The sequence below is a fragment of the Bombyx mori genome, chromosome 22 (genome assembly GCF_030269925.1).
Source record: "Bombyx mori chromosome 22, ASM3026992v2".
NCBI classification, from domain to species: domain Eukaryota; kingdom Metazoa; phylum Arthropoda; class Insecta; order Lepidoptera; family Bombycidae; genus Bombyx; species Bombyx mori.
This window is the reverse complement of record NC_085128.1, coordinates 4518891-4532534: the sequence shown is the minus strand read 5'-3', so window position 1 is coordinate 4532534 and position 13644 is coordinate 4518891. Positions and strand designations below refer to the sequence as shown.

At 38.9% G+C, this 13644-nt stretch overlaps 1 protein-coding gene across 1 annotated transcript in view; it reads left to right on the top strand.

Moving 5' to 3' along the window:
* LOC101745884 (protocadherin-like wing polarity protein stan) overlaps positions 1-13644 on the top strand; it is a 214910-nt gene that overhangs the window by 153811 nt on the left and 47455 nt on the right. Inside the window, exons 6-15 of the mRNA XM_038018928.2 lie at positions 986-1187; positions 2675-2815; positions 3402-3628; positions 6052-6177; positions 7504-7670; positions 8411-8553; positions 8775-8945; positions 10085-10272; positions 11212-11449; positions 13054-13258. Of these exons, the coding sequence (XP_037874856.1) occupies positions 986-1187; positions 2675-2815; positions 3402-3628; positions 6052-6177; positions 7504-7670; positions 8411-8553; positions 8775-8945; positions 10085-10272; positions 11212-11449; positions 13054-13258 (1808 nt within the window). The remainder of the gene's footprint in view (positions 1-985; positions 1188-2674; positions 2816-3401; positions 3629-6051; positions 6178-7503; positions 7671-8410; positions 8554-8774; positions 8946-10084; positions 10273-11211; positions 11450-13053; positions 13259-13644) is intronic.

The window sequence follows — 13644 nt, the reverse complement described above, 5'->3', positions numbered from 1 at the left end:
ATTGTGTATTTTTTAAATAATGTTTACGACCATGAACAAAAATGATTATTATTTCAAATTATGCAAAACATGAAGGGCTACTTTCTAAGAAGTGTCAAAAGGGACTTCGTAACTGAAACAGAGTATAGATTAACATAATATTCGGCGACTCGTAAATGCCTCTCATTCTGAAAGTACCGCATCGTCATAAATAAGCGGCTATAATCGTGATCGAGCTCATTGAGGTCTTTATGAACTCATCTGCTTTACGGGGTCCGGAACAATTGTCACGAGTCATTCTCGTGTCTCGACGAACAATAATAACGATTTATACAGCTAAGCCGGTCCAATCTATACAGATGACTTCGTGCATTTAACAATCGATCGTTATCGTTAAATAACAATGGAGAAAAGAAATTGATGCGAAATCATATGTTTTTTTGTATCAAAGTTCGAAAACGCTTTTGAAAGAGATTGCAACGATAATTTTTTTTTATCATAATACATTATACCTTTGTATTAATAGGATGAAGAAAACAATTAAAATTCCTAACTGATGATAATCAAAATCACTTGCAAATCAACTAGGTCGCTGTCAACATAGACAAATCTATATAGTAGAACTGTAGAAAAAAAAGTGTGTGTGAGTGCAAGTCACACACGGTAGAAGTGAAACTTATAAATAAGATATAGATATACTGACTATCCCACTACACAGGAGCATACATATTATGGACAATGTTTAGTAGACGATAGTGGGGATGCTACGAAGAGTCGCAAAAAGAGGAGGCCGAGAACGTCTAATGTTTTCTATCTCATTCTCTCGCCGGCTGAATCCTATACATTTATGTGTTTGTGTCTCTATGGACTTATTTTTTCGTTTCATCGAGTTTGAAATCACAACGTTTCTAAAGAAGTTTCACTTCAATAAATCTTCTGACCATGAACAAACTGTCAATAAAAAACATTAGTATTAATAAAATACTTAACTTGTTTCCCACGACAGAGATCCAGAAAACAGTCCCGTGACATATTCGATGTCAAGTCTACTCGACTCGAGATCGGCTGGCATGTTCGCTGTGGACACGAGATCGGGCGTGGTGACCACACAAGCAAGGCTGGATCGAGAGAGACTAGATGTACATTACTTCAGGGTTGTGGCTCAAGACGACACCTTTCCGCCAAGAAGCGGAACTACGACTTTACAGGCAAGTACTGGCTGGCCAAACGAAATCGGGGAAATAAAACGCGCATTTAAACTTAGAATGTTTTAATCAAGACAGCAAGAATGTACTGTAATAATTCATATTATGAGTTTAGTGAAATGTAAATCAACGCTTCAAATCTTTATATATAAAAATGAATTGCTGTTCGTTAGTCTCGCTAAAACTCGAGAACGGCTGGACCTATTTGGCTAATTTTGGTCTTGAATTATTCGTGGCAGTCCAGAGAAAGTTTAAAATGTAGATAAATATGAAAATGCTCGGAATTAAATAAAAATAACAATTTAGTTTTTCCTTTGACGGGTCCCCTGTCGGACGGATTACTTTTGTTTGTTTTAAGTTTAGTTTTATACAAAAGCTTAGGTATTTTATTTATCGATTGAGGCACTACGAAGTCTGCCGGGTCAGCTAGTACTTTAATAAATTACAATTTTAAAACATAATTGAAGTAATTTTTGCCATTGGGGGTGAATTTTAAAAACATCTATTAACTTCTTTATTAACTAGTACTTTAATATTGAAGATTAAATTCTCATATATTCAGTCAGATAATAAGCAACCACGGCCAAGTATTCTTCAGCGAAAAAAGCGTTCCCTTTAATTATCAAAGCGCTTGTTACGAGTATTAAAAGCACGATAATATCTACAACATTTACAGAACCCGAAAATCCGAACACCGAAATTCCATTTGTTTGTTTATGTATTACATTATCTTTCAGCTTAGATAACCCTACCGCGTAATAATACCCTAATAATTTCTTATTAACCCATTATTGCTGCTCTAATCTTTCCATTGATACCGGCTTTTAGAGTTTCCGCTTTAGCCAGATGTTGCTGTGAGATAAATACACTCGGTACCCCCGTAATTAAGAACAATAGAAATTGATTTATTAAATTTTGTACTTTAACTATGCAATCTAATACGATTATACTTAAAATATGTGGAAACGTAGGTCCGTGGTTTGTTAAGGGATGCATCATGTCAGATATCTGATCGCCATTCTTCAAAATCAGTTCTTAAATAAAGAAAAAAGATGTGTGTTGTCGTGGGACACCGGATAGGAACAAAGTTCCTTATTATCCTCATGGTTCCTTATTATGAAAATATTATTTTTAAGTTCTATTCGAGGTATAAAGAAAATAATTATTCGGGTATACATTTTTTATCATGATTTTTTTATTGATAAAAAAAAACTACTTTACAAAGCTATCAACTTTATTTTATTCACAATGATTTATAAAAAATATATAATAATAATATATCAAGAAACAGCTATTTCTATGAATAATAATAATAACCGTCATCACGTAGAGTACACATTAGACACTGTATAACCATCATACTAAGACTATACATAAATAATAAAAATCTTACGTTACGGACGTTTTTTCCCGGTTAGGGTACCCCTCCGCATCGTCCCATAAGGAACTTCGTTCCAAAAATGAGTGTGCCGTTTTGTATACATCAACAGATTAACGTTCTGGATTGCAATGATCATTCGCCGGTCTTCGAGATGCAGCAGTACGAAGCTTCGGTTCGGGAAGGCGCCAGCTCTGGTACAACGGTCCTAACACTAAAGGCCACTGACCAGGATATAGGAAAAAATGCCGAGGTATTCAATATGGTTTTCAGTATTATTGATAGACGTTACTGTGACAAAGCGTGCTGTTGGACCATGGGAGTTAAACATTATCTGATCTGCAAATTCGTATATCAAAACTTACCTTATAATATCTCACCACTGTCCAAATAGATTTAAACATATACAAAGATGTGCGTGGCTACATTTGTGTTGTGGCCATGTTCATTGGTGCAGACTTAACAACTGGTATTTGCTTCTACTGTACAACTCTTATTTATTACAAATACAGTCTATCTTATGTATAATAATATGAATTTATTTAAGTACGAGTATTTGTATCTATAAATATTATGTAATTTATATATACACATATGTTTAAATAATATCACTATCACACTATACCTACCAAGGTTTATTTCTGCACTCCCCTAAGGTAGACTGTCAGAGAATGCCTATGGCATTAAGTCCGCCTTTACACTGTCTAGTATATAAAGTTATAAATAAATAATACAATTGCATCAACGGTATTGTAACGATGTATCTAATTGGTCATGTTAAAGGAAATTTATAGTTATACTTCAGAAATATAAAGAAAGAAAAAAAACCTTTTTTTCAGGTCGAATACACAATCGAACTAGTAACAGCAGATACTCTCAATCCAGAAGACGCTAGTGAATCAACGGATTCGGGTTCTAGTTCAGTTCAAGACGTGTTCAGAATAGATGGGCGTAGTGGAGCCCTTCTCACTAGAGCTTCCCTAGACCGTGAGAAGGTGGCCCGGTACACAGTCTTGGTGAAGGCCACGGACCAAGCCAGTCCCGTCTCTGATAGACTGTCTAGCACGTGAGTATCACTACATAGTATAAAACAAAGTCGCTTTCTCTGTCCCTATATCCCTATGTATGCTTAAATCTTTAAAACTACGCAACGGATTTTGATGCGGTTTTTTTTAATAGATAGAGTGATTGAATAGGAAGGTTTATATGTATTTTAACATCCATTAAATAGTGGAGAAATCAATAATAAATTACAGTTTCCGAAGCGAAGCGAGGGCGGGTCGCTAGTCTTCTATAAATAGTACATATGAAGTAAAATCGTAATCCGAGATTATCTGTGTATACTGCTTTAAAACATCATAAATAATATTTAATATCGGTAGGCAGGGACGTCTTAAACTAGGCTGGGGCCCGTGGGCACACAAGAATTTGAGGCCCTTTTGGAAAGTAAAAAAAGCGAATTATAATAACATTTTTCTACTGAGTATGACCATTTATTATAGGTAATAAAATACAGTATGATATAATAATATTAATTATATTAGAATGCTGCTGGTTTTTTGGTTACGATTACGATAATGGTTTCTTTCGGGATTTCTGTTGAGCAAAATATTCCATTATATCTTTAAAGTCAATTTTTTGAAGGATATCACTTTCTATGCCCATAATTGACAAATTACTCAGCCGTTCTTGTAACATTGTTGTTCGCAATTCATTTTTTATTGTCTTAAGCTGCGAAAATGACCGCTCTCGACTACAATTGGTAACCAAATTGTCGGTCCTTCGGGGCCCCCTGAGAATGGGGGCCCTGGGCACGGGCCCCGTGTGCCCTTATGGTAAAAACGGTATTGTCGGTAGGGTGCGTTAAGATTCCACGCGAATATGTCAGGTAGGGCGGCTTGTGAGCCCGCTCAGATAAGTACCGCCACTATGCCTATATCTGCCGCGATTAAGCAGAAATGCCTTGTGGTGTAAAGGGTAAGACGTCCGTTGTACTGTAAAAACGGAGACTTAGAACTCTTGTTTCATGATGGGTGGCGACATTTACGTTATTAATATCTACAGACCCACTTAGCATCGAGTGGGCGCTGAGTTCGTTGACCAATCAAAGCAGAAATAAAATGAAATAGAGACTTTGATGTCATGTTTGAAACTGGATGGTTAAGGGGTGGTTACGTTGTGATATTTATGGATTCCGGCAATTACTTAACCCGACAAAAACATTTTAGTGAAAAGTGTGTGCACTTGGTACAAAAAAAAATTGAGATCAAAATAAATTCCAATTTTTTTATAATATAGAAATAGCTAAAGCGCGTTGTGAGAAAGACACTTAAAATCCACAAAAAACATTAACTCTAAATTTATTAACAATTAGAGTTGACGAGGAGATAACGAGATAACTTATACAACATCTAAGCTTTATAATAAACTTGAAATATTATGCAATAATTGGTAATAAATTATTAATTAGTGAACGCAATTATCAATCATGCTCATTAGTTATAAATTAACATCACATTTTTTTATTCAACGTATTTAAAGTCCCGTAAGTTAATGCATCGAAGAAATTTGTTTTGAAATCAAATGAACGACAGTAAAGGCTGAGTTTAATCACACCGGTGATACGTATAAAATACGCTTTTTGTAAAAAAAAATAACTTTCATATTCTGTGACTTAAATAATATTCAACTACCATTCACATCAAAAATTGATATACTACAGGGAACTCGTTGAAAAAATCGCATCTAAATCCTCTCTTCGGAATGTACTTTTATTACTAACTTATCTTGAAGTTTATTTATTTTTTATAACGTGTCTTTTCGTAGCTCTTGGTTTAGCGGGGAACTCTAGACTCGTCCGACTTGTGAGATTGATTGATCGCAGACATAATCAAACTTTTTTTATGTTCGAGAGATTACTGGTGGCCCGGAGACCTTTCCAATTTTACCAGGGCAGGTGGGCGAGCAAGGGCTCAGCCAGGAAAGATGGAATTTGCTAACAGCTACCCGAGTGCCTGCAAAGGAGACCTAACAACTCAAGAGTAACTGCTTCACGAATCGGAAGTGCGACCCGCTGAGAAGATCCGGCGAGAAACTCAGTGGGCTGATGATTAGGTTAGGTTGGACGTCGAACTTTTGGGGAGCTTAAACAACGAGAGGAAGATCTTCCACCGAGCGGGTAATATTGTTCGGTAGACCGACGGTCCAAATGTTGTTGTTCGGAACTTGTATATATGCGCTTTATCTTGAAAATGTCGTAAGCGAGATTCAGGCATCTGTCAAATATCTTGCGTTGTATGATGGCTACCCGCCACAAACTCTTTGCCGATTTCGACGTGTACGACTACCGGGGTCCCTACTCCTAGTGTTACAGATCATCTATAATCTGTGGTTAGAGCTAAAGGTGTCTAACGTAAGGGTTATTGGATCTGATGGATCCGTAAGGACGGCAATCAACCTATTTTACATCTATAGATCTTTTGTTTCCAGAGCAACGATTCACGTCAACATCATAGACGACAACGATAACTATCCACAGTTCAGCGAGAAGACGTACACGGTCAGCGTCGACGAAGATATCAGTGTAACCGATAATCCTGTCATAGCAAAGATCAAGTTAGTATTCGATTTTACTGTTGTAATTTTATTACTGTATTTACGAACTTATGAAGACGCTCATAGCTGAAAGTAAGTATTGTACTTTTTGACGAAGCATGTTTGCTGATAACTCTGTTTCTATAATCTGACGAAGCGTGTTGCGGATAATAATATGTACTTTTAGGTTAAAATGTCTAAGAGTAGATGCTGGTTTCGACATTTGGTTTGTTGTCAAACTTTTGTTAGTGTTTAAAAACTTATAAAATTTAATTGCGTTTAAAAATAAAAGATCTTACTTTACGGACTATATTCCGGACAGGCAGATCGCGGCTAATCTGACACTAAGCGGCTACGGGTTAACTAGGTCACTGCTACCGCGTATATCAAGACCGCGCATATCAAAGCCACAATTATCACTACATAGTATAAAACAAAGTCACTTTCTCTGTCCCTATGTGTGCTTAAATCTTTAAAACTACGCAACGGATTTTGATACGGTTTTTTTTAATAGATAGAGTAATTAAAGAGGAAGGTTTATATGTATAATAACATTCATTAAATAGTGAACAAATCAATAATAAATTACAGTTTCCGAAGCGAAGCGAGGGCGGGTCGCTAGTGTACCTATATACTTCAATGTCTTATCATTAATGTTCATATGTATAGCAACTCCGCCTCCATGCATCAGTTATTGTACTATTAAAACAAAATTACATGCAAATCAGATTTGCAATTAGTAATTAAAAAATTAATAACACCCAGCTATTTACAGAGAACAGCTCAATTATATGTGTAAAATGTTACTAACTAATGTCACTAATTTTGTACAAATATTAGCGAAGTGAAACTCTTACGTATTTATTAAAATAGAAAGAATCAAATCGCAATATTATGACAACGAAAGTAATATATCTCTACTACCAATAAATATTATTCGTGGAAGCTAAATAAAACAAAAATACATCGAAACGTCGGGACTGCAACTTGGCATACGCTCTCGACTGATATTTCACATTTGCACAAACATAAATCCTTTTGAAACATATTGAAAATGCCACATTTCGTTTCTCTTAGCAATGGAATTTGTATGGATAACTTTCAAGGAGTAGGTTTCTTTTTTTTGTTAAAAAAAATGTAGCATACCAAAAATCATTCATAGAGCATATTCTTGCAACAAAACGAATGAATTTATCTATCGACCGTAACAACCTTCTTTTGAATTTGTCGGCTTACGTGATTTAAAGTACTAATTGAACACCGATAGGTACTGGTTGTTACAGAAGACCTTTTTGTAAAACATGTAGCATCGCTTTATTTTTACATTTTTAAAATTCCAAAACACAGAGCAACAGACGCAGACGTCGGTGCTAACTCTGCAATAAGATACGCGATCATCGGCGGTAACACACAGATGCAGTTCTCCATAGACAGCCTGAGTGGCGATGTCTCGCTTGTCAAGACCCTGGACTACGAACAAGTCCGGAGCTACAGACTCGTGATCAGAGCTCAAGGTAAATTTGACTAATAAACGAAAATTTTAATGTGTGTATTTTTTTATCTATGCTGGTTGAATTAGTAAGTGATTATCGAAGTACGAAGATGCTAATGCCGCCACCCCCTTATGTAGATAATAGATAAGGCCGATTTCTCAATGGCATAGTACATATAACTGCCACCCCGCTCTTCAAAGCGCAATAGCAGCTCAGATATAACACTATCCTTTTCCTGTTATAGAATAAATATTTTTTCAAACTAATCTGTAGTTTGTGAGGGATAGTCGAATTGGCAACAGAGTACCCACTCACGTAAATTATGTTAAAATAATTCGTGTTTTTTTTTATTGCTTAAATGGGTGGACAAGCTCACAGCCCACCTGGTGTTAAGTGATTACTGGAGCCCATAGACATCTACAAGACAAATGCGCCACCCACCCTGAGATATAAGTTCTAAGGTCTCAAGTATAGTTACAACGGCTGCCCCACCCTTCAAACCGAAACGCATTACTGCTTCACGGTAGAAATAGGCAGGGTGGTGGTACCTACCCGCGCGGACTCACAAGAGGTCCTACCACCAGTAAATAAAATAAGCTGGCATTATGGTCGTTTAAGTGACTCGGTGAATGGCAGACGCTCAACATTTTCGCGAGTGATCTTCAGTTACTTCAAAATGAGTTCAACCCAAAACGCTCTTGTATACCCACAAACTAAGATCGGTGTTGCCGACAGCGAATTATGATGTGCTTACATTCCAGACGGAGGCAGTCCATCCAGATCAAACACCACCCAACTGTTGATCAACATTAGAGACGTGAATGACAACGCTCCGAGATTCTACACGTCGCTGTTCCAAGAGTCAGTCAGCGAAAATGTCCCTATTGGATACAGTATTGTTAGAGTAAGTATACTAAGCTATACCGAAACTTTAAGCTCCGTAGGAAACTGCACGGGATTTAGAAACTGAATACACGTTTAAATATAACTTTAAGATAGAAAACAACACAAAAAGAATGTGTGCCCGAAATGCGAATTGAACCCACGACCCTTGGTAAAGTTAACTACTGCGACACCAAGTCAGTCGAATTCTTCAACTAAGTTCAACAGAGAATTTTTCATCAGGTACAAGCATACGATGCAGATGAAGGCGTCAACGCAGAACTAACTTACACTATGACGGATAAAGACTATACCGGGAACGTTGACCTTCCGATCACAATAGACCCGAGGTCAGGATGGGTCTATACTTCTGGGCAACTGGATAGGGAAACTCAAGCTAAATATCAACTATTGGTAAGTCTGAATAAATGTTTTCAAGTTAGTCACAACGGCGCATATTTCATAACAAATAAGAATTATAGTATTCTAAGTTTTCAGTTACAACACGAGATCGGTTACCAAATAGAGTAACAGTTTTAGGTGGGTGGGTGTTAACGGTAGGGGGGAACAAGATTTAAATAATACCTTAATTTTTATTATTGACTAATTACATGAATTGGTGCAACGCAGCTACTGAAATCCATAGATATCACTTCGTGAATGTCGCCACCCGCATCGATACATGATATCGATTATCTCAGTTGTATTATATTATAAAGGTTACCTCTCCCTTTAAACATAAACTGACTCCGTTTATAAATGTAGCAATGTATCAGGGCTCGAATCCCGCCGTAGGGTAAAAATCAAACCCGCAAAATTATAATTTGCGTAATTACTGGTGGTAGAATGTCTTGTGAGACCGCAGGCTTGGTATCACCATCCTGCCCATTTCTGCCGTGAAGCAGTAATGCGTTTGGTTTGAACGGGCGGGGCAGCCGTTGTACTGTTAAAAGTGAGATCTTACAACTCATGTCTCAAGGTGTCACTAGATGTCTTGGGCTCTGGTAACCACTTAACACCAGGTGAGCCGAGAACTCGTCCACTCATCTAAATAAAAATGGAACTTATAACTGCTGCATAGCCCGTGGCGTGCAAACCCGATCCTGTGGACTGAATGGTAAACAGTTGACGTCGCCCTTAACACGTCATTACGGATCCACCCGATCCATTAACGGTGCTTTTAGGTACCTCAAGCACCGGTGACCGTCCTCGCCGAACCCGTTGTTCGCGACGAAGGGCTCGACGAGTAAACTAACCCATATACACAGCCCTCTGAGTTTCTCGCCGGATCTTTTCATTGGGTTGCGTTTCCAATCCGGTAGTAGATTCTGCGGAGTACTACTTTTGCTAAGGCCAGTGTTAGCAGCACTCCCGGTTTGAGCCCCGTGAGCTCACCTACACGTCAAGGAGAAGCTGAAATAGCCATAAGTAGGGGGAAAAAAAAATAAGTGGCATGCCATGACCTACCATAAGTAAGTGCAGTTTGGTGATCGCGTTATACTCTGAGGACACTGCTTCCAATACTCCTGATACTACCAATTGCATTTGCATAGGTAACAGCGACGGATGGGGGCGACCCCCCGCGTTCAGCAACAGCTACCGTTGTGGTCGTCATACAAGACGTGAACGATAATGATCCGGTGTTTATGCCGGGACAATACGAAGTGGAACTGGCTGAAGACGAGCCCCCGGGGACACCTGTCGTGACCCTCACTGCCACCGACGCCGATGAGGATAACAGGTGACGTAATGACTTTACGTGGCGGATGGCAGTTGCGGGCAATGCAATTGAAGCTCTGATTCCATTTATCAGGAGCGGTTTTGTAGTGCTGCCCATGAGCTCTGTCTATTATTCCGACGTGAACTCGTGTATAATTATTTTATGATGGCTAAATACTAAAGCGTTTGTAAGCCATTTTGAGATACCTCGTCATCTTAAGAGTACCAGAATTATTATCTGTGTTGGGTATCTAGATATTACCGAAAGAATAAATCCGATTTGAACATTGCCTGTGTAGATCTGGTTACAGTAAAATGAACCTTAAAACAAAGGGTAGAAATCTTACATTTAATCATTTATAAATAAATAATAACTTTTAAATTGTTAAATGAAACTTTTCTTCTGTTCACACCAGATGATAAATTTAATTCATGTTTTTTACTGTATTCTATTATATTTTTATCAAGCGGTTGTATATTATTTTTCAATTTATAAAGTCGAGTTCTTGGTTGATTTCTAATAAGTATAAATAAAATTGAAGTGCCTGTTTGTAATCGCAAAAAACTTACAATTTTTTTTTTATGGTGTGTTGTTTTGTTTTCTCTTTATTCCGGCTAATCTCCGATGTCAAAAGATCGACACAGGATATATTTAATTTTAAAATATTTTTAAAATTAAAGCATTCTGTCCATTCTGGAAGAAACGATGAGATTTTAATCCTTATGCAATTAGCGAACTATTAATGCCCAACAAAGCCAAAAAAAAGTTGAACTATTTTAAAATAAAAATAACACAAAATGAGTAACAACATAACGGCACTAAAACTTGTCTTCGCATGACTATCGACTTTCGACCTATTGTTTTAATCAATAATTCAACTAGTATCTTGAGATTTGAATTCTCACAAAATTTTAATAATACCAGCTAAGATCTTGGACTAAAACACGTTTGTACCTTTAGGTTACACTACGAGATCACAGGCGGGAACACTCGCGGCAGATTCTCCATAACGTCACAGAACGGTCGCGGCCTCATCACCGTAGCCCAGCCGTTGGACTTCAAGCAGGAGAGGCGGTACGTGCTGACCGTGTCCGCCACGGACTCCGGCGGCAGATCCGACACAGCGATGGTGCAAATCAACATTACCGACGCCAATAACTACGCGCCCGTATTCGAAAACGCACCTTACACTGCCTCTGTAAGTGTCTCTAATAATAGCCATTATAAGGCTGTCTATCCATTGTGAAAGAAATAATTTTGTACAATTTTATTGGTTAATATTTCTCCGTTTTTCCACTCCGCTCCGGTGGACAAAAACCCTTAATGAAGCCGTAGCAAAAAAAGTTGCCTGACCCACAATTTTTCATATTCGTACTTTTATATATTGCAGTTTATTTAAACCAATACATTTTGACGTAAAACCGGCCTATCCCTAGCTTTACCTATAGACAACAGATGGATTTGTAAACATTCATTTTGCGCGTATTGTTTCTAAATCTTCGTTACAAATTTTCTTCTTCTGTTTCTTGCATGTTTTCTTTTCCCATTGGGCCCATCATACGTAAGATTTTTCCAATCTGTGGGTATTTATTTGAGTTTTTACCACGGCAACACGGGTCGCCATTTGACGGTGCCTTCGCGACTTCACATCTGTCACTTCTGCTTGCTTCTCGGACGGGACGGGCACCCCCGATCACCCTCTTCGGCCAACCTATACCCTGGGCCAGGAAGGTCAAGAACCTGGGAGTCACCCTGGATGCATCCATGACATTTCGTCCGCATATAAAAATAGTCCGCGATCATGCCGCATTTATTCTCGGCAGACTCTATCCCATGATCTGTAAGCGGAGTAAAATGTCCCTTCGGAACAAGGTGACACTTTACAAAACTTGCATTAGGCCCGTCATGACTTACGCTAGTGTGATGTTCGCTCACGTGGCCCGCACACACATAGACGCCCCCCAATTCCTACAATCCCGCTTTTGCAGGTTAGACGTCGGGGCTCCGTGGTTCGTGAGGAACGTTGACTTACACGACGACCTGAGCCTCGAATCAATCCGGAAATACATGAGTCAGCGTCGGAACGGTACTTCGATAAGCTATGCGTCATCATAATCGCCTTATCGTTGCCGCCGCTGACTACTCCCCGAATCCTGATCATGCAGGAGTCAGTCACCGTCGACGCCCTAGACACGTCCTTACGGATCCATTAGATCCAATAACCTTTGCATTAGACGCCTTCCGCTCTAATACTAGGAGCAGGCTTAGGGACTCCGGTAACCGTACTCGTCGAACTCGACAAAGAGATCGACGTGCAACCTAACCCATGCATCAGCCTGCTGAGTGTCTCGCCGGATCTTGTCAGCGGGTCGCGATACCGATCCGGTAGTAGATTCATAGTTGATTGGTGTTAGGTCTCCTTCGGAGGCGCTCGGACAGTTGTTAGCAAATCCCGCCCCTCCTGGCTGAGCCTTTGCTCGCCCACCTGTCCTGGTGAAACTGGAAAGGCCTTCGGGCCACCAGTAAAATTTCAATTATAGGGACAGGACGGTATCCTCATGTGTGACGGTCGCCGCTACAGTTTTTCGTTATCACTTTTCCTTATCCATTCTCGACCTAAGCCCTAAGTGATACGGCGTGAGTCGATGAGGTCATCGGTTCCGGTGAGTGATTAGACAATATTTTGTTAAAATACGGCGCCGCTGATCACGGCACGTGTTCAACGGGCACCTGGTGCTGGTTTCCGGAGCCCTAGGCTGGCACTGAATTAATTTTTTTAATGCCCTCCTTGAAACCTTACAGGTTTTTGAAGATGCACCGATCGGCACAACGGTCTTAGTCGTTTCAGCAACGGACAGCGATGTAGGAATCAATGCGCAGATCACGTACAGCCTCAGCTCAGAAATATCCAATGAGGCCGTCGCACACCACGACCAACAGTTCGTGATTAATCCGCAAACGGGAGCCATTACGACCAATAAGTTACTTGACAGAGAAACTATGAGTGGTAAGAGATTACAATACAAGACCCTTCCTCGTGCACCTGGGATACCAAAATAACTATAATATATAGAAATGTTATTATTAAAGTATGGACTTCCTTTTGATAGAGATGATTTTGGAAACTACAGATGTTGGTGTGATCCAAGTGTATAATAGAAATATTAACAAAATTACAAAATATATAAATTAAGTAGTGCACATTTACAGCGTAATAAGGTCTAGTTTTCAAGATCAGAGGATCTTACATTATGATAGTCTAAGCTATAAGTGGTAGCGTATTATCTATTCGCTGGCATAGTTGGAGCCCATGAGCTTCGGTGATGAAAATATCTTTGAACAAAATGAAATATAAATTCAGATATTAATTAAGAGATAGTCAGACCCAATCGA